Genomic DNA, 22,428 nt, shown 5'->3' with positions numbered 1-22,428 from the left:
TGTAACAGAATGAGGGCTAGATTTTCACCTCCTTTTGCCTTTAACTTTTGCATTTTAGAAAACTGGTTAGAGTCATAAAGGATAATAGTCATGCTGGATTTTATTAGGAGTCTTGATATTATCTTGATATTATCAACTATGAAAAAAAAGTATTAAGAACTCCAGAACTCCTTCAGTCAAAGGCTTTTTGTTCGTGTTTTAATCAAACCAACAGACAGGCGATCTTTCTATTACATTGTGCAAATCTGAGGAAAAGAATGATACTTACTTATAGTTATCATCTTCCACAAATTTCTGAAGTTCTTCAATATAACGGACAGACTTTAAATATTTCTGCACATGGGGTAGTGTTGTAAGATGATCTGTAGCATATTAAAAGATAAAAAGATGAATATGCACACCATCAAAAATAAATGAAATTGTTCTTTAGTTTCTTCTGCTTCTCACGATTATCTTAATGGAAATAGAGAATGCAAACCATCATGAAGAATAAAGTGGCTACAAATACTACTTTGTTTGACTCTGTTATGAGGACGTTAAAGATTTGATCAAGCAAAACTGATGCTCAGTTGTTAAAGACAACATAAATGAATTTTATCACCAAGAAAGCTAGAGGATTTATTACATGCTATCAGCTCACAAGTGGAAAAGTGTTATTATTGTGCAAGTCTTGCCTGAAGTTTGTTTCGACTACTTTGGCGAAAATCAAAGCATGCAGCCATGTTGTAGTATCTGACTTAGCTTAACTCTCATAAAACCAAATGTTTTAAAGGTACCCATTATTCCTGAAGATTGTTTCTTCAATCAAGGTCATGTTTTAATTTTCCTTCAGATTTTTAAAAAAAGCATTAAAAATTAATGCATACCAATACAGAAAGTTGCCATGACTGACAAAAGGAATAGTCAGTGAATTAATGAGTTTTTTTGTCATTTAAAGTGGTCAAAGACAAAGCAAAAGTCACAATAAGAACATGATACCCGAATAATCTAGCTCTGCAGAATCATATACTATTATGCCGCATCCCTAGCTTTAAATGCTGATAAATGAAGAGGCTGTACATATGTGTATATATATATATATCTATACACACACACACACATATACATATATATTTATATATGTTTGTTTCTGTGAATAAACTAGTACAAACCAGAAAAAGCAAAATAAGATGCAATACTTACTGATTCTGTCATTTCTTTGACAACTGAAATTCCACTGACACTCTAAATCTATTGACAAAATAATCTTCCTTCTTTCCTTACATTTCAACTTTGCAACAACTGACTAAACAGATGAATATTTATGACATTGAAGTTGACAAGGACAAGGCCTGGCATACTGAATCACACACAACTAATTTCAATGAAATGATAATGAAATTATCACTGTACACTCCAAAGACATTGCATCTACCGCAAAGGAAAGGAAAGGAAAGGATCTTAAGATAATTCTCTCTCACTGCCTCTGGTGGAAACAGAACATAAACCAAATGCAATAGCTGTACTCAAAAATATGACATTTCTATTCCATATGTACTTACACTGTTCTAGTAAACTTTGTACAACGTCTATTGCAGCTCTCAGAATTTAGAACACATATTCATCTGCCTAATTTGCAAGTAAGGCTAAAACTGCACAGTGATGGAAGCTAAATCATTTAGTAGTGTCCAGCTCTACTAATGTTAACCTCTTGTGTTGCCTTTACACAGGGCAGAAACCTGTTATCACATTATTCTATTAGAGAAATTTCAGTTAAGACTGAATAGGTGTAAAAAAATTTACCAACCGTAGTTACAGGAGACTTGCAGATCAGCTATTATTCGGAGAATATTGTTCATTTGATTGGATCTTTGTTCATTCTCCATGATGCTGCCTGAAGCGGGATATGCAGAATCAATGTAGATTAAATCTAAGAGATAAATTCCTGAAACAAACAAACAAATCAACCAGGTGACCTGGTGTTCCTACAGAAACAGTTCTGTCACTGTTAATGAACAAAACAGCCAGTAACCACTGACCACCATTGTGGGCTGATCCCATAAAACAAAGGAAAGATTGGGTCTTGTATTTTCAATTCTTAACTAGTATTTTAATTCTATGACTCTTAAAAAAGAACAGAACAGATTTTGATCATGCACATTGATATAGGCCTACTATGAAGAATTTGCAGGATGATAACGGTGACACTAAAAAAAGTAAGAGTAACAGCTGCCATGAGCCACTGATGACAGGAAAGGTAATCTGCATGAAGCTGAGAGCAAGTACAACAGTATCTGGCTACAGTGAACAGTTTTGCACTGCACGGTAGTGCCTTTTAGGTCTGCCACTATTTACTACATTAAGATAGTATTACATGTTTTGGCTGAGGTTCCAGGCTGCATTTGCTAAAAGACAAAATGGAATTATATTTAGGCTTTGATTATGTGATCATTTAAAAAAGGATAAGCAAAAAGATTTTTATTTATTAAATTCTTGATCAAAAAAAATGGCATAATTACTTTGCCTAGGCCCTGGATTTTTTTTTAGCAAACACAGGAAGATGGTGATTATTGCAGTTGCCAAAAATGCTGATTGTTCTCATTTGAATTGCTCTTTTCAGCCAAAAAGATTTCCAAAGCATTGGCAGACTAGATCAAATGCTCTTCTTAGGTGGGATCGAAGCATACTATACACAGAAGTAGGCTGTGGCAAGATGATGCAGCTAGCTTCATCACTGAAAATGTACCTGTATGCAAATATTTGGTAGGCAGGTACCCGGCAGAGTTAGTCTTTGTCGTATGGTACTTTTACCTTTATGAATTGTATAAGTAGGAAAAAGGCAGGCTTAAGACCGAAATAAATTCACCATACTGCATAAAATTTCTTGCATGGTACCTGACTGCATTTATCAGCACACGTAATCTCACTTTCATGCATGCCATTATGCTTTGTAGTGGGCTTCTTTTACTGTGCTGGGACAGTTAGAAAGCCATCACAAATGAAGGAAAAGTACTGACTATGAAGTATACACAACGTGCAATCATCAAGTTTGAGAAAAATGAAACAGCAGGGAGATCGCATGGAAAGTTTTAGTTTTGAATTTTGGAAACCTGAAATATAATGGCAAGCATCTTACTTTTAGTTCTGCAACACAGTCTTGCAACATTCAAGAAAGCTACTCTGAAAGCATAATGCAAGGCTCATATATTTACTTCAGTAACTTACTGAAGGCTCTTAAATGAAAAGGAGGAGGAGTAAATCCAGAAAAGAAGACTGATGAGAGAAATGTCCCTGAAAATGCAGCACATTTATAAACTCTCTAAGATCTTTCTACAGCAGTATAATGGTATCTTTATTAAAGGAGAATTAGAATTTTACCTGGTGACATTTTATCTTTGCATTGACACAAATAATCATTGAATAATGTAGGTAAAAAGGGACTGAACTCTTCCTCAGGAGTGTGTGATAAAATTATGATTCTGCAGAACTGTCTTGCAATCTATAACAACTGCACAAAAGTTCACAGCATCTCAGAGAAGTGGCAGGATTGTCTCAGACACAAAGTCTGTCTGTGCAGCTTTCCAGAAAGAGTGGAACCTGAAGCATTTTACGCTTTCTAAAACCATCCACTGCTTTTCAGGAATGTCTTTGTACCATCTATGTAAGTGCTGAATGCAAAAGCATTGCAAACTTATAGCTGTCACTCCAGCTCTGAAATCACATACAAAATAAGTTTTCAGCTCCTCTTAAGTTAGCAAGCAGCCAAAAATAAAATGCCCATTAAAGAAAAGATTTTTGTTTACGCTTATTGCACTCAGAACGGGTGTTATTATAGACTGTCCAAGTCTTGGGACTTTCACTCCCAATACCTACTTATCAGGAGCTCTAACAGATCTGATATTCTAGTGCTACTTGCTCTTCCACCTCTGTTGAAGCCAATCTGATGCTCCTGAAATCTAAAATCCCAAATTCTTAATTTGACAGAGATAATTCTTTTATCCATAGATTTGAGAGGAAGAGTTGTGAAATGCAGTACCTTTCAAAAGCAAGAGTGATATAATGCTTAATTAATATTTTTCACTATAAGCCAGTATTCAGAAAATGCTCTGTAAAAACCTGTGCAGTAGAAATCCAAGCATCGCAGAAATCTTTGCCTGGTTAAGTGCTGCTCTGTATTTTTTGACTCTCTAGTTCAGCTAAAAAGATAAATGGCATAGTCTCCAAGTCTGAGATGTCATTGCACCACTCACTCTCTCTGACCTCAGTGATGCTGGAAGGGAAACCCTTAATGAATGCATTGAGAAAATGCTGTACAAAATGTACTGAGCCTGCTGTGAATGCTGTATTCAAATAGACTGAACAGAAATCACTGCTTTACTTGGTGATCACTGCAGCTATTACTATAGCATCAAAAACATTAACTAAGTCTGATCTTTCTTTAAAGGATCCCTCAGACATTTAGGGTCAGCTAAAAGGCAGAATTTTAATTTAATATATTCCTAAACTATTTTATGAGCTGCGTGGCAAAGTCAGTGATTCTTCGTTGCATAACAAAAAAAAGGAACATTCTGTAGGGCAGGAAAATAACTTGTGCAGCATAAAAGTCTGCCATACTTCCATATTAAATTTTCCATTTTCTTTTTTAAGCATGTTTATAATTGATGACATTTTCCCCATGTTTTCTTGCCTTGCCTTGAAAAGAACACTCTACAATTTCAGAAAAATAGCTAGCTGGCTCGGTTACACTCTTGCAGCTTTATCATGTTAAACTGTCTTGATAAATTCCAGCTATTAAAACAACAGGAAATACAATAAGCTAGTCAAGTGTAATTTTTTAAAAGGGACATAAAACCACCTCAATGAATTGCATGGAACACATCTAAGCAACACATTCCTCCCAGAGTACTTTGGCATGTTTGCGTTAATTACTGATAGTCAATAATCAGCTCTTTGGAAGTATATTAAATTTGGGCAGTGAAAACAAAACCTACCCAAATCTGTACTTCTGCTAATTATTTTAGTGAAATTTCCTGGTAGTAACTGTACCCCAAATTTATTCAGATGCAAAAAAAAAAAAAAAAAACCCTGGAAATAAGATTTCCATCTGGGAAAATATAAATTCTTTCCTGAAGACAAAAATGTCCTTATGTGTCCTCTAGTACTCAGAAAAGTCTTATTACTATCATCTAGAACTATGAGCTACAGAGCAGCAGCAACAGTCAAGGGAATTTAAGAAAAGCTGTGTGGTTTGGTGAAGTTTGCTCTTTTACAGTTTAGGAAAAAAAGACAGACCTGGCAATTTTGTTAAATTCTGACAGGTACTAAGTATCTGCATGAGCAGAATCTCATTCACATCTCAAGTACACCTAATACCTCATTATTACATTGTTTTATAGCTCAGATTCAGTCTTGCAGTGGAATTTTGCATATCTCAGTTGTTGTCTGGAAGATCTCCATTAATGCTTCTGCACTGTGACTTAGGAATACTGTACAGAAATTCCTTGCAAGACTTTTTCTCACTGGAGCTGGGCTTGCTACTGTTCTGTCTCTTCAGATCTCTGCCACCTTGATGAATAAGCAGCTCATTGGGTCACGCTGGATTATGTCCAGCAGCAGCTAGGCTGCAACTGTCTACTTCATTTCTTTAGTACTTAGCCTATTCATTCATGTGTTCTGCAAAGTCCTTCCACAGCTTAGGCAAGAAGGGTGAAGAAATTGTATGAATTGTCAAAGAAAACTTAAGAAACGGACAGAGCCAGTAAAAAGCAGGAACAAACTCAATTCACTATGAACTGTTAATGAGTTACTAAGAAACCATATGGCCATGACTAAACTTTTTCTCAAGACTATCCCAACCTGTGCATTTTGATTAAGAAAGGACCATACCTCTGATAGACCTACTGATGTGATAGATCACAGACTGCTCCAGTGGCTGAAGATAATACGATACCTCCGCCAGAAAAAAAGGACGTTTAGTCCTTAGAAGTGAGTAGAATAGTTTAATTAATAATGCAACAGCATATAGCCCCAACTGGAACTATTAGTCTTGCTGCAGTGAAAACATAGGTAAAAGATGTTTAGAGATCTGGTCAAGTTTTACAATCTAGTTTAACTTCCTTCACTGGCCCAGATCAGCCCTTTAAAAATTTTCTTCCTGTATTAAGAATGATTTCTCTCCTGAAGAGGTAATGTATCTTATAGGTATATATGGTTTGTAAGGAGGAAATTCATACAGCTCAGACTCTCTTAACACATTTAGTTCAGAAGTAACCTGGGGTATTTACTGTTTTCTCCTAAAAAGGGCTTTCTAAAAACTATTCTAACTTTGTTTTACCTGTGGATTAAGTATGATGATCTGCTTCTTATTGCTCTCAACTACAATAATATCACAAGCCAAAAGGTGACCAACATTTAAAGGAAGCTGGAGTGATTGACTTGGCTTCTCTGTATGGTTTGAATACAGCTTCATTGAACTTAACTTTTCTAGAGCTGTTTATTTTGTCCCTCTGTCTACATGCTCAGAAATGGTGAAAAATCAAATTTTCACTTAAGAATATTAGGTGAAAAGGACAGCGCGGTTATTTTTGCACATCTATACATTAACATGGGTAATGTTTTAAATCTAAGAGATTATGGATAATTGCTCAACATATAGTCTACTGATAGCTATAAGCAGAGTAACTTTTGGTGGTTGCTGGTACTTGCTGTCATCTTATTTTATATTAAAACCTAGAGCAACCAATAGGAAACCAAACCAAAACCCAATTGCTGCTTTCAGCTCTTCTGAACTTACCTATTACAAAGGATCCAATTATGCAGAGTGATGCTTTAGCTATCATCCAACACCGAGTTACTAATACTTACTATTTACTATCTACTATTAATAGTAAATATTAGTTTACTATTATAATATTAGTAAACTAGTAATAGTAATATTAGTTTACTATTATTTACTATATAAAGTTTACTAATATTTACCAATATCCACCAACTGGATCAGGCATTTGACACACCAACAATTAAGGAAAGAACTCTGATTTCCCCAGCATTGGAATGGCTGTTTATCAGTCTGATGTTGAGTCAAACCAGACAGAGTTAGTCACCCAAAGGCTCCTCCAGGTTCTGGAGATGCCACCAAGACTTAGATTCTTTGTAGCGGCTCTTCACTGTCCTCTTTTGTCAGCCAGCAGATCAAAATGTCGTTAGAATAAACAAAGTAAAGCTTTTACTTGTTCAGAACCTCCACAATGCAACACATCTTATCAGTCTACGGCAGCCTGGTTCACAGCTGCCTTCCAGCTATTTTGAGCAACTTTGAAGCTATTCTCATTGACACCAAGGGTAGGAGCACCTTTTGGTTTTGTACCATTAATCTTTAGTATTTCTTTATGGCAAACAGTAAATTTTCCAAGATAATATACAGATGAGGATCAGAACAATGGGATACCAGAGCAACAGAAGGGAGGAAGGATTAACATAGGTTCTGTGAGCTCCAAAGTACAGTGTAGGAAAATGGGCTTTTTGTGGGTGGTGGCAGGGCAGGAAGACAGACACCAAACTGATGGATATCAATGAAAAAATTAAACTGAATGCAGAATGTTGGGATAAAACAAACGCTATTCTTTGTAAATAAACATCACGCTACACCTATTCAACTGTGTTCTCCTTCCTCCCTCCCTCCTTTTTCAGGAAGAGGGATGATTGCTTTTTTTATAAACTTTTAGCGTTACCAGCCTTCATCTTGGTCGTGGCATTTTAGACTCTTCTATAAATATGATGTGATAGGAAGAGTAGATGAGAATCAATTTATTTCACTGAGAGGAAAGAGAATTATTCCCTCCAGGGAAAGACTTTAAGACCTGCCTCACAAAGGAGAGGCTCAGGGTTGCCACATGCCAAAGAAAACACACAGCACTAGCTTTTCAAACCTTGGCTTACATTTGTGCTACTGTGCACAGAAAAAGTTTTCTAAGATGTGAAGCCATCAGGATATTTTCCAGAGGGTGAGCTCATGGGCAGCTGCTTCCACAGGCAAAACATTTTCCAGTGATACTAACTTTTCTCCATTGTTACTAAAACTAATTTCCCAGCTGGTTATATGTGGACAATACAGTATCCATTAGTTTATGGTATCATGGAAATAATAACACAGAGTAAGGAAAAGATGGCCAAATAATCTACAATTAAATGAATCAATGGAAATTACATTGTGTAAAGGGAAGGGGTTATTTTTAAATTGGCAAAAAGAACCATAACGCCTAGCTCTTAAAATTTTTATTGCGGCAAGAGCTCAAGCAAAGCAGTAACATTACTGACAATTTAAAGATAGGGAAACTGAGGTACAACAGGAAAGTGACCCTGAAATGCAGCAGTCAGTGCCAGCCAGACCATGAATTTTAAGTGCTCCATTCACTAGACAACTACTTCCAGGACTAAACTCAATTGAAAAGGTATTTATGGAGAATTGCAGTGTTCAGCAGGATGCAAACGTAAATCTATATATTTGTGCCTTTTGATTCACTTTTGATTAAAGTCTTCTAATATTCTTTTCATTCAAGGCTTCTGCGAGAAAGAAAAATAGGACTGATGCAGGTAACAAATATCTGTACTTTGGAGGTAATGGGTACTTAACAACTTGCTCTTAAGAAAAATAATTCTAAACCTCATCAAATCAATGATTACAGGTCTTCTAGTTCTGATATATCTTGGTTCAAGTATATAGGCACTAAAACTTTCATAAACAGCTATGGTGTGTGATTTGTTCTAAGAAAGAATGACATAAGACGCAATGAGTGACAAAATGCTTCCAGTCCAATAAATAAATCACATGTATGAAGTTATGCCAGTAGGAAAAGCCGTGAAGGTATTATTTTAAACTCCAGCAGCAGAAGCAAAAGGCAATCTGTTTTTAAAGCACTTGCCTGGAAATCAGGAAATCTAAAGTTCAAATTTTCTGCTCTGCCACAGTTTTCTTTGACCCAGACCCAGGCAAGCTACCACTATCCTGTATTCTCCGTGTGTCCAGCAAGCAAGACAGCATTTCCTTCTGTAAGAAAAGCCTCATGAAAGTAATTATTATGACTGTGGAGCCTTAACAATTTACAAAAGTGGAGTTTAAGTTCCGTATAGAAAATATACAACAATGTGCATGCAGCCTGTAAGAGGAGTAGCATTTACTCTTAAGAATTTGGGAATTCCAATCTGTTTTTGGGTTTATGATAATTTGCAGGCACAAGGTATAATCCAGAATTTACAGTACTAAATTGTCTCACAACAACTGTTGCAAAACTGAAGGTGAAAAAAATAAAAAAGATTACATTGAAAACTTGCAACATGCTAAATGTGTCTTTTTCTCGTCCTTTCTTTTAATGGATGTAAAACTATATTGCACGATAGTAGGGCTTACAGTCCCAAAATTGACTGGCTGGAGCATGCTACTACTGCATAAGTTATGTACGCTTTTAGCGTGCAGTGCCCTGCTAAGGGTCTTTGCAATTCTGTAATGCAAATAAATTAGGAAGCAGCTTCTGTATGACACTTCTGTTAGTCAGACATTCACTACTTTGCATCAAAGAATAGCTAGCTGAAAGATAAGTATTTCAGATTAGCCTGGTGACTTCGACTTGTTATTTCTACTTAATCAAAATGTTAAGTAAGATGTCAATCGTGAGTATTTGTTTGATAAATTATACTGTTACTACAACAACAACAAGCACAAACAAATGCTAGAAAAGGAGAACAAAAGTTAAATATCGCAATGAACAAATTTAGTTCCCCACATATCGTCACATACCCTTTCTAAAGATATCCACAGCCCAGAAGCCCCTGAGTACACATATGCTGCAGTGAAACATGGATGCCTAACACATTCAGGAGTACAGTAAGTGGTGTCTACAAGACACACAGTAACTGGCATGCATAACAGAAAGAAACCTATGGAAAGTAATTATATTCCTTTTTTCGTTCCCCAAAGTTGAGTAATCACGATGATGTGATAGGAAAACCAGAAGAGACAAAAATATGTTTCCAATTTCTAGTCAGCTATGTTAATAAAAACCTTTTCCCACGTACACTAGTGAGGCTGTAGCATACTAAATCAAGCAGAGGGCAAAGAGAAAGCAACTTATCAATTTACTACTAACTGGTAAAAGCCCAAATCACTGCAGTCAGCAGTCTGCAAAACCAGAGACTCCATTCTTAAGAGATTAGCTCACAGTCAGAGAAAAGCCAACACTCCTGTGGTTTCACTGGTTTCAAGAAATTTGGATTTTTTCCGTGGACTAAGGGCTGGAAAATTTTTCTGCAGAACCAAATGTATATACTGGTTAGCCTTGGTAGGATTTGGAATACTGTAATCATAAATTCTATGTGAATCTTTGCCAAGTCAACAACACGTGACTTGTAACGTATGTTGCCAGCCCAGTGGCCAAGTGAATGGGATCAGTCAGAGGGAAGCAAAGATGGGATTATGACCAAATTTATCACTTCTGATGCCAGTTAGCCAGAACTTAGCATCAATACCACACACATACACAAATGCAGAACTATAATGAAGCTGAATCAAAAGGGCCATACACTTTTTTAATAAAAAAGATTTGTATTATTTTTATTTATACACTTTTGAATTCCAAAATGTTCCCGAGAAATACTGATTTTGGTTTTTACAGAAAACTACTTCTTATAAAGCATCATATGCTTTTGCTGCAGTTAGTGATCTCTGCCCAAGTGATTTACCTTTTTAAATCTTGCTTTAGAAAATCTCTGCAATGTTAAAACAACTCCAAAAAAGGTTCAGATTCGCATGTACTGGCATTACATACCTGACTCACCTGCAACACACATCACTTTTGACTTCAACTACATGTTCCTTTTCTTCATTATTCAAACTTCTCACCTTATTCATACATTGCTCAAAATTTCTTCTACCCTTGTTGTTCATTTACCCTTGTCTCTGCTGCATCTACCCTATCCTTCCACTTTTGCTGACTTTCTTCAGCAAATCACTTCTAACTTCTTACAATAGTGTTTATAGGTAGGCCGCCTCGTCTTTCAGCTCCTTCCTTAGAAGCCTGTTTGCTTGCTGCACCTATGGAGAAAACAGCTGACTTTTACTGGTGTGTCTGAGAAATAGTAAGGGACAACTGTAGTTCTTAAATAAAACAAAACCAAAAAAACTCTTCCCAAATTAAGTGCATCTTAGGCTACAAGAAAATCTATTTGCATAAAGAAAATTATGCATTTTTTGCTATCTTTAGATGGTAATTAATTTGGGCATTGCTAAAACTAATAAGCAGTAACGTAGATTATTGGATTCTGTTCTCCAGAAAAGAGAGGAACAGAGCTGGACATAAATTATAATGCTCTTTTCAAACAATAACTGCAACTAAAGAAAAAAAAGTCACAAAAGTTTCTCTTTCCATTGCCATTCACTGTAAACACAATGAGGAAGTCCAGGTGATGATGCATGCCCGCCCTTCTTGTGATTACCCCTCTCTGGGCTGCTCTTGCGAGCCTCTCCCTGCCCCATTCCACTCCTAAATATTGTATTCACTACAGTGTTATAGCTAAACCAAAAGATATGCAACAGGTCCCTGCCTTATTTTCCTGCATAGTGTGTCTGATTTGAACATCACAAGTAAGTAACAACATACTTTTCTTTATGTGGCAAATTTAGCTTTTTTACATCAATTCTTGAACAGAAGAACAGCATAAATCTTACTTCACTGACAGCAGCAAAAAGTTAGTTTCCTACAATAATGCTCTGAATTAATATCTCCAGAGCCTACCAGCCATCTGTCTCTCCTCAGGTACTGAGATCTGAGAGACAAGGAATGGTATTTGGAAGAAAAACAACATCAGCCAGACTTCACACCAAAGAGCTCAAGGTTATTAGTCACTACGATCACTATACTAGTGATCAGACTTGCAGTTCTACAAGCTGCCAAATTCATGAAACCACAACTGTAACAAAAGATGGGTCTGGCTACATGTTTCCTGAACTGCTAGAATTTTTGTTTGTGCCTGTAGTTTGACTTACCAACTTACCACAGATTCTCCAGCTCTGATTAATTTTTAAAGATCAAAACCATCAATTCTTACAGCCAGTCTCCTTGAGGCGTGAGCTTACCGGGAATAGCTGAAGTTCTGAGATAAGTTCCCATAGTTTCCCTGTTGCTTTTAGCCAGTACAATACTAAACAGCACTGTGCTAAGAAGCAGCAGAAAATTCCCCTCGTAGCATTTTCTACTCTTCATTTCCACCACTAATGTAACTACAACTGGGATTCTCTTAAACTGAGCTTACCACATACAGGGCTTATTGGTTAAAAATGATTAATTTTAAAGCATTTTAATCTAAGAAGCAGCGCATTCTATGCAGAGCAGAGCATAAGTACCATTTTAATCTAAGAAAAGGTTAAAATTCAGCTTCAAGGTACTGTACCCTTTCTACGTCTCTCCCACAGACACAAGCGCTTCTGAAATATGACTGTACCTTCAGCAGAAGTTACAGAAAAGAATCCTCTAATCAAGCAGTCAAAATATTAAAAAGTAACAACTATGTTTGTCTTAGTTTTTTCCCCATTTGTACACTACACAGTCCTATTTAACTTGTGGACAATTCCAATAATGAGAAAAGTCAGGAACCCATCCACAAGATACATTCACCTAATACAGTAAATATGCGGTTGTTTATGGCTACAGCAACAACGTAGTTTTGTCTTGTGCTGAAAAGTGTAGAAAACTTGCACCAAGGATTTTAATCCTGCCTCATCTTTCAGAAGTAATTTCCATTATAATTAAAGAAATGTGTGGATATCTGAGTCTGTTGGAACCATCAGTGAAGGTGGTGGTAATCATTCTCATTTTTGTATGTTTTATCTTAAGAAGTCCATTTCTGCAAACAGTGCAATAAAAAAGACGACTGAAATGACCAAATAGTACTTGACCGACTTTAAACATATTACAAGAACATCTATATACTTTTTTCTTAAGCTTCATTTTTACTAATTTCTATCATTACTTTAACAGCATTTGCACAGTAAAACAGACTCCTTATGTCCACTACTCAAAACCATTTTAAACCAATGCAAACAAAACTGCTTAATTTAAATTTGGTAGTTTCTTCAAGGTCCAGTGGCCCTACAGAGTCCATATATTTCAGTGGTGGAGAATAATTACATAGACACCCTACACACAAAAAACCCTTCAGAAGTCACTAGAAATTTTGGAGATGGAAAGGGTGTGTGCAGATCTAAATCAATTAAAGAAACTGTATCAACCATTGATGAATTATGTTTAAAATGACTTGTCTCATTTCAAAATTACTGACCACAAAAATTCCACAAGCAGAAACTGCCAAATTTCCTTTCTGATTTGTAAAGCAGGTTTAAAGAACCTGTTAGGACTGGCCCATACTATTACCTGGTATAAAGGTGATTTGTGATTAAACATCCGTAAAACAAAATTCATGTTACATCTGTGACATAAAAAAGTTTTTCATTAAAATTAACATTTCTGATGCTCACTTCTTAAAGAATACCTCTGTGTTGTGGTGACTTATTATGCAAGTACAAGACCTTGAAGAAATATTTCAAATACCTTTAAGGTACAACCATACCTCTTTTCTGAACTGCTCAAATTTTGGAATAATTCGTAATTAACATTCAACAAGTAAAACCACAGATTTTTTCAAGAAAATACCACTGCTGTCAGCAGAGCTCACAGAAACCTTTAATGGGAAATTAACACACTCAAAGAGCAGCAGAACATCTAAAACCCCTCAATCTATAGGCATCTATAGATACTGGCTTATGATTTAAAGAATAGGAAAAAAAAAACAGAAGCAGATGGAGACTTAAGATGGAGACTTAAAACTTCTTGAAATAGTAATCAGCAGTCCAAGAATGAAGTCTTTATCTCATTCTTTTATTTTTCACTTCTGACAAAAGCCTTTTAGGGAGCGCAGCAGAAATGAGATAGACGAAACTGTATTATGCAATACTGCCACAACTGCAAGTCAGTGACAAGTTTCAGAGATATTCTCAGTAGGGAAGAATACACTGTCCTGCTTCCAAAGAAATGAAGGAACGTGAAAGGCAAGAGGAAAATATCTACTAGCTATAAATCATTCCTATCTGAAAAAACGACCTTGGAAAGCCAGATGTTTCAAATGTAGCACCATAAATTTAACTATAACCCTCAAGCAATTCTATGTAAAACAACTCTCTTCAAGGAAGTTCACAAAGGATTAAAATATTTCTGAGGCAAGGATGCACTGTGAGGAGACTGATGATCCAAGCTGCCTCATCTTCATAAGTCTAACATGTAACTATCGCATGCATTTGTTCTGAAAACTAGTCAAAGGTTAAAGAACAAAAGGTTCATGCTGGGAAAAATGCAGTAATTTAAGTTAAAAAAAAAAAAAAAAAAAAGAATGACAAAGTCTTCAAGGATCATGTTAATGCCAAAGATTGGTATGGTGATACAGCTGTTGGTTCTAGAATTATAAAGAAACAACATTTTAAGCCAGTAAAATACTTCTTGTCTAATAAACAGAAGAAGCTGAAGGACCCAGCTTATTTTAATTTTGCCCACTTTCACAGTCTTTACTGTCCTGACTTCAGAAAACAACCTGATCAAACCTGGCAAGGCAGAATGAAACTGATAATTGTCACCAGTTTCACTGGCAGGAACAAAATCATGAACACTCAATGCTGTGAACCTCGAGCTAGTACAGCCATCTTTGCTCTTCTCTATCATTTTCCTTTGCATATCTTCAGTCTAATGAGTGTGTGAAAGCTCACAATACCACAAAAGCTTTTTTCCAAAGTGGCATATAAAAGCAATGTCTATAATGAGGTTGCTGGTAAGTTACTAATATGTTAGTTAATAGGAGTGTTAATAGGAGTGCTTTCTGGGACATGGTATCTTTGGCACAAGGGTGAAAGTCAGTGGAAGTGAAAGATGCATTTTGTGTATCTGCCAGTTTTTTTCTTTCCATTTTGTGAACATTCATCTATATGAAAGGAAAAACAATTCAGATTTCAAGCCACATGACTTTTTTCTTTCCAAGAGAGTAGTTAGAATAATCTTAAAAACATATCAGGAAAAGAATTTTCCTTATATAAACCGTCATGCAGGCAAAGGGAAAAGGGAGACTTTTAAAATGGAAGCTTTCCACAAATAAGTTACAAAGATATGAATTACAGCTTTAATTAAATATTTAAATTGCTTTACAGTATTTTAATGGTAGCTGCTACAATAGGAGTAGCCAAAAAATAGCTTGACATGGAAATATGGGCTAAGCACAATTAATTGCTTTCATGTCACAACAGTAAACAATGTATCTAATTAACTTTCCATCTCTGGACAGGATTGAGAACCTCTGCATACTGTTTACACTTCTATTAGAGAGGCAGATGCGTATTTGCCTTTACCTATATTTAAATCAGAATCTCAGAACTGCTCCTTGATGTGACTTCAGTGAAAGGTATTTACACTACAGCTTCTCTCTTCATATTTTCTTGTTAAAGCAGCAAAGCTGCTTGGCAAAATCCACACTGATACTACAAACCCTAAAACATGAATTGAACTAAATCCAACTAAATACTGAAGTGAATATCTTATTCTGTTTCTTTCTTTAGCATGAAGAAATGTATTCATGAAAAAATTTCTCAAGACAGACATTAAAAAATTGGAGATGGTCCAGTGGATGGCCATCAAGGTGAGGAGAGGGTTGGAAAATGTGAAATAGGAAGAAAGGTCAAAGGAATTGGGTTTGTTCAGCATAGAGAAGAGAAGGTGCAGGGTGGATCTAATCACTCTTTCAATACATAAAAGGTAGTTATAGAGAATTAAACATTGGAATAGGTTGCCCAGAGAAGTGGCAGACTCTCCCTTGCTGGAAATAGTCAAGATTCAGCTTGACAGGGCCCTTGATAACCTAACCTATGGCCCTGCTCTCAACAGAAGGTTGAACCAGGGGTCCAGCAATCTCCAGGGGTTCCTTCCTAGCAGGACTTTTCTAGGACTCTACGATAAATGTAGCCTACGCTAAGCCTACGCATCTATTATTGTAGGACAGTTTGGGAGTACAGGAACTATACGGACTAATTTGTTGTTGCAAGGCTATGCATAGACACAACTGGCCACGGACACTGATTTTTAATTGTGAAAAAGAGACTACTAGAAACACTTGCTCTAATCATGACACGTAAGCAAAATTCACCTTACAAAAATGTACAACTAAAGAAATAGCTTTATTTTGGCTTAATCAATTTCAACAACCTGAACTAACAAAAATAAAAATTCATGTTGGTAGGATACACATTTAAAGATTTTGTAATGCTTGTCTGGTGAATAAGACAGAATGTGTTAATAACTATTTTAGAGATAATCACCATCAACATTACATCTGAAACAGTGTTATTCTTTTTCACAGCAAAAAAGCACAGTATGTGTGGCATGCAAGTCTGCAGTATTTTTTGTCTTGAAGCAGCAATTTATCATATAGACCAAAGATTTTCTGTACTGGAATGTTTTCTAGATCATATGTCATTTCTTAATTGAATCAAACTAGCTTTTTTCATATCAATAAGCACACATATGCTTATTATACACACATCAAATTCTCTCTCTCCTGGTTTCAGCTACAGACAACACTACTGGGGGGCCACACTACCACTCAGGGCTTGTCTATGCCTGGAAAGTGTAGATGAGCTATTGTGGAATATTTATTCTGGAACAGATATTCTATTACAGGCCCAGCATTCTTCTGGAATGATCATATCCAAACCGAGAGCTTCACTGGAATAACTGCTTCAGTAAGTTTTCAGTGTAGGCAGCATTCGTCAGAAACTTAGGGATTATTCAGGCAAATGTACTTCATAGCTTCAAAAACTGTACGTCAACATATAATCTATACCCAGTGAAAGTCAAATACACAAATCTACCTCCATTAATCAAACATGAAAATGCAAAACATTCAATAATGGAAATAAGTGTTCCTAAAAATGATTTTATTTCATGAAAAACAAGAAAATATAATTGGATCCTACAAATGGTGTTACGTACTCACAGGAAAAAAAAAGTTAAAACCACTGTGGCCATTGTTACCTCTGTCAGAACACAATCTAAAACTAGATTAACTATATTAAAAAACAAACAAACCCTGCAGTACTTTAACAAAGTACTAAAAGATTGGACTTAAATCACACTCACACCAATGGCAAAATGCTTCATTTTTAAAAACTGGGTAATAACAATAAGAGAAACTACATTGCTATTATTCTAGCATGTGCATGAGTCCAAAAGCAGTTCCACTCTCAGGATACGTGCATGAGCAATAGCTTCAGCAATGGGAGACAATGAGCAACTACATTATTCTTAACCATCTCCCTTGAATGGCAAAGGTATCTTTAAAAATAAGCATTCATTCTACAAAAATCAAAACAAAATGCCAGCACTGATTCATTTTCTAATTCCACCTTCTACCAAGAACATCTCTCATACTGTACTGTTTCTTTTTGCTCCCTCTATACCTAAAAGGAGAAAACTAGTGATCATCAACTCCAGAAAAAGAAAAAGTTCAGATCACACTTTTTCCTCAGAAGCTGTAAGATCTACTGGAGCCTTATACTACAAGCTTGAATGCCTCAGCTGATTAAACATCCCTGAGAGGACATACAAGGAGAAAAGCCACTCTCTAATCATTAAGGACTTTCAAGAAAACAACGTTATCAATTTCACTTTATTTTTAAGGTAGATTAGAGAGCAAACATACAGCATGCAGTTTGCAGGAAAAGTTACTTAATAGAATGCCACCCTGTAAAATGTTGTTTTACTGTTTGCAGAGAGGTGGCAACCAAACAGAAGGCAGTTTAATTTCAGAAAAGGTTTCAAAGGTTGGTTCTTTGTATCTACTTGGCACTGGTGAGGCCATATCTGGAATACTGCCATCCGGTTTTGGTACACTGCTGTACAAGACAGATGTCAACCGGGAGAGAGGCCAGTGGAGGACCACTAGGATGGCCAGGATGCGGGAACACTTGACACATGAGGAAAGGCCTACGGAACGGTGCTTGTTTAGTCTGGAGATGAGAAGGGGCCATAGGCCAGAAGGAAACTGCGGTTATTTACCTACCAAAAAGGAGTGTGGGTGGGAGTTGTAGTGAGCCAGACTTTTCTCAGAGATTCACAGTGACAAGAGGCAACTGACACAAGTTGCAGCATGGGAAATTCCAACTGCAATGGAAAAATATCCATCATGGTGATAGTGGTCAGGCACTGAAACATTGCCCAGAAAGGTTGTGAATTTCTGTCTCTGGAGATTTTCAAAACTCAGATGGACAAGGACATGAGTAATCTGATCTAACTCTGAAGTTAGCCCTGATTTGAGTAGAAGGTTGAACTACATTACCTCTGGAGGCCCCTTTTCCTATATAATTTTTTCCTGTTCCCTAGTAACTTGCTGATATGGCTATATACAACTGGCCGGCATACTGTACCTACCTTCATGCTGACAGAAATGTGACTAGAGAATAACAGCTGAGCTAGATGTTTTAGCAGATGATGCCCTCCTAAGATAAAATGACTGTGTTTATTATTTTAGATTCATCAGCAGATTTTGATATTACTGATCATCAAGCTTTGCTCAACATATCCTTACAGAAAAAGATGGGGCTGTTCTTCACTGTCTATCTTTACTTATGTGATAGCTCAGATGATAGTTGTGGACTGCATGCCTCTATCTGAATCAGACTCTATAGTACGATGCTGCATAGCACAACGGTACCCTTTCTGCACAACACGTGGCTGAGGCCACCATGGCAGCAGTGTGAAGACACGGTCTACAACATGCAGGTGACAGTTTCATCTCAGTAGTCCTACCTATTGAATATTTCAGTACAACGTATGGGCAACACTTGACCTGTAAATATAAATCTAAATAAATAAAAAACAATGATCTGAGTAGCAGGAATGCTTTGCTTTGGCTGCATAGCAAATAGTAGGATTCCCTAAACATAAAATGAAATGATGGATTATTTGCTTTCTTAAATGTCTGTATGGCCAGGTTAAATTCTTTCCAGAAAATTAATGTGCAACTAGCATTGCTAATTCTACATGTCGATTCCAAGATTTACCCAGGCATATTGATATATGATTTTGGTTTAGGCAAATCCAGATTTTTTGGAAAGTATTCTCAGTATAAAAGCCAGAGCTGGCCGTGGACAAAACATGCTTAAAATTAAATATTTCAGAAATTTCTGTGAAGCTTGTGTTAATGAAATACACAAGATGGCAAGCAAGAAGCCAGTCTATAGAAAAAAAAACTAACTTTCTTCATTTATCTTTCTTATGCCCTTTGTCCTGTGTGCACACACACCGTGAATAATCTCTGTTTCCCCCTTCCATCCAGTGAAGGATAGTATTATATACATTTTTCTTCTTTTCAGATGGTATCTATCTGCTTAGCCCTGTGTTTCCCATAGAAGATACTGCATATCAATTCTTTATATAGATGCAAGTATAAAAGTTCATTGGGACTTCCGATTAGGCAAAGCAAGAAAAAATTAAACCTGGAGATGTTCCTGAAGGAACAAAAATGCCTAATCAATTTACGTCTACTCTAAATGATTTATTTTCCATTACTCTCTATACCTGTTAAGAGCTCAGATTTGTCAGGAAGAGTATCTTTTGCCATGAAGCAGGCAAAAATATATTACAAAATACAAATTTTGCAATAGTGATTCATTTTAGTATTTTTAAACATTTGCTTCCTCTCCCTACTGGAGGCTTAGCCTGCCAACCAATACACTGAGCTACTGGACTGGATAACTCTCATAGCAATCCCTGCAGTGCTTCACCTCTTTTACAAAAGGATCAGTGACATATTGGGTCTTGACAATCCTCCCCACAAAAGGAGATCTGTAGGGAGTTCTGTCCTCAATTGTCTCCCCTAAAACCATAGAGGGCATGCTACAGCAATTCAGTATCCTCTCTGTCTCAAACCCTTTCAACCTACCACTAGCCCTAGGCTAAGGTCACATTATACTTCAGAAACTGTTTATCTGTACTATTATAAAAACTGGAGGAGTATTATATTCATCCCACAAAACAAAACCAAAAGAAAAAGAATTCTTTCAAACATTAGTCATCCATCTTTGATTGCCAACAAATGCCAACAGCATGTGCCTTCAGACTCGTGACAGTTTCACCTACCTTGTTATCCAGTGTCAGAAAGCAGAGAACGCTTAGGGAAAGAATATAAGAAAAAAGCAAAGCTGCAATACTAGTTTTCCAGATTTAGCTTCCTGTGGCCAGTAATCTGTGGTTTAGGGACTTCCTGAGATAGATCTTGTACAAAGATTTTTGTGTTTAATTTTATTGTATTTCTTCTTGACAACATTTCTTCTCCGAATTTGTCTGTCTACTTTTTCCTGATACTCCTCGTCACACGTTTTTCAATTTTTGTTTTCACAACATCCTGTGGCAATGAATTCTGCAATTCAACTACACACTGTTTGAAAAAGTAATTAGTTCCACTGATTTACCAATGTTTGCGTTTTTAAGATAGGTATATTCTTATCTATTGCGCATAGCCTGGAGCTTCTGGATCACTCGATCCAAGGTTAATTTCTACAACCAGCAGTTTTACAGTATTATCACTAATTACAAAAGCCAAGTCTAACGTTAGATCACTCCTTGTCGATTGAATTACTCTGGTGAAAAAATCTGTCAGCTTTCACAGCCAGAAATAACAGGGGCCTACCAGTATTAGTAGGATCTGCTATTCTCTAATCATGGATATGTAAGCTGATCTCAGACATTCTTAGTATAGAAAAGCCAATGCAACAATTATGCAAACATTCTGAAAATCATGTCATTCAGCATAAAGCCTTTCATAAAAGCAATCAATTCCACTTCATAGTATCGCAAATCCAAGGAAACGCCATTCCCACTTTGTCCAAGCAAAAGGCCTGCACAAATGCTAATCCCATTTTTCTCTTCTACCCTTCCTAGCGCTCTACCAAACAGTCAGATATTCTGTTCACACTTGGCACCTCCACAAAAACACTCCCTGTCTCCTGCCAAGTGAGTGCAACTTTATTTTTGCAACAAAAGACAAACTGTAACAGATTGAACGAATAAAAAGACTTCGTCATATACAGTTTTGAATCACCCATACATAGAAACATTTCCAGGAACAGGATATTTAGACTCTTGCAGAAAAAAAAAAAAGCACTCAGCATTCAATCAAAAGGTTTATATGTGCACTAACGTGTTTTTTTTCATATTCAGGAGAGAGGCTGGTCTAAGAAACATGGTTTAGCTACTTCTGATCTTCCAAATCTTTTTTCTTACATCACGTTTTTTTGTATAAGAGCATTAATAAATGAAAAGCACACCACAAGAGAAGTCTTTGTTTAGCCTGATTCATGCAGTTAAATACCTTGGCATTTAACTGCACTTATTTAAGTGCCATAAAACCAATGGAGCCTAAGTATATGTATGTTAAAGAGCTTTAAAGTGCTTAAGAATGAACTCCATCCTTGGGAAATCTTTTATTTTCAAAAACCCTGTTGCTCTGGGGCACAACAGCAAGTTAGAAACACAAATTTTTCTATAAAAGCAAAGGACCTGAAAATGTTCATTTTTAGATGAAAATGAAATAGTCCACTCAAGTAGTAATCCAGGCAGAGAACTGCCTGCCCAGCTTTGCAAATAGCTGTGAATTTAAGGAATTGACCACCTCAACATCTTGGCAAACAGTCTTGGCAGCCACCTCCCTTCACTCCTCCTGCTCCCTGCTTCCCTCCCTCTGGAAGCTCTGTGTATCTGCAGGTCGAAAAGGTACCTGGGAAATGAGGGGGTGGGAATCGTTGGCAGACTGGAAGAAAACCTGATGGGCCTGTCTGCTAACTCAGTCAAAAAGTGAACAGAACTGTCACATTCTGCTTCAACTAAATCAGGGCCCCCCCAAATTACAAAAACCACTACACTGGAAACAGCTCTCATCTCAAGTATCCAGATGACTCTACTTAACAACGCTGAAATAACCCTTCAGGCCCTGGTTTTGTGTCCTCTTTAGCCATAAAAATGAGTAAGTTTTCAAGTTAAATTAAACAGCAATAATCACATAATGATAACAACTTATGAGAGGTGCTAATATTTCCTGCAGGAATATCGGACCATACACTGAAAGTACAAGAAACACAGATCATGAGGCACACTGACTTACTAGTGCAGTATATTTAGAAGAGTTTTTCTCCTGACATGGTAGACACTCATTTTTACAGTTCAAATAATTTATTAATTATTATTAGAATGGTTACTACTTGTCCACATTTTAGCTTGAAGAAAAACCATCTTTAAAAGTCCTTATTTGTCCTTTGATTATTCAAAGTGTTCTCATATTGATTTTCTCACTTCAAACCTCAAAGATCTTTTA

At 36.5% G+C, this 22,428-nt stretch overlaps 1 protein-coding gene across 2 annotated transcripts in view; it reads right to left on the bottom strand.

Moving 5' to 3' along the window:
* RALGPS1 (Ral GEF with PH domain and SH3 binding motif 1) overlaps positions 1-22,428 on the bottom strand; it is a 133,874-nt gene that overhangs the window by 40,706 nt on the left and 70,740 nt on the right. For both annotated transcript variants that reach the window (XM_064524021.1, XM_064524022.1), the window contains exons 11-12: positions 1,787-1,924; positions 269-362 (exon numbers count right to left, since the gene is read on the bottom strand). In XM_064524021.1, the coding sequence (XP_064380091.1) occupies positions 269-362; positions 1,787-1,924 (232 nt within the window). The remainder of the gene's footprint in view (positions 1-268; positions 363-1,786; positions 1,925-22,428) is intronic.

The sequence above is a fragment of the Dromaius novaehollandiae genome, chromosome 20, assembly GCF_036370855.1.
Source record: "Dromaius novaehollandiae isolate bDroNov1 chromosome 20, bDroNov1.hap1, whole genome shotgun sequence".
Taxonomy (NCBI): Eukaryota; Metazoa; Chordata; class Aves; order Casuariiformes; family Dromaiidae; genus Dromaius; species Dromaius novaehollandiae.
Note: the sequence above shows the minus strand (reverse complement) of the source record. Positions and strands in the feature narration are given on the sequence as shown.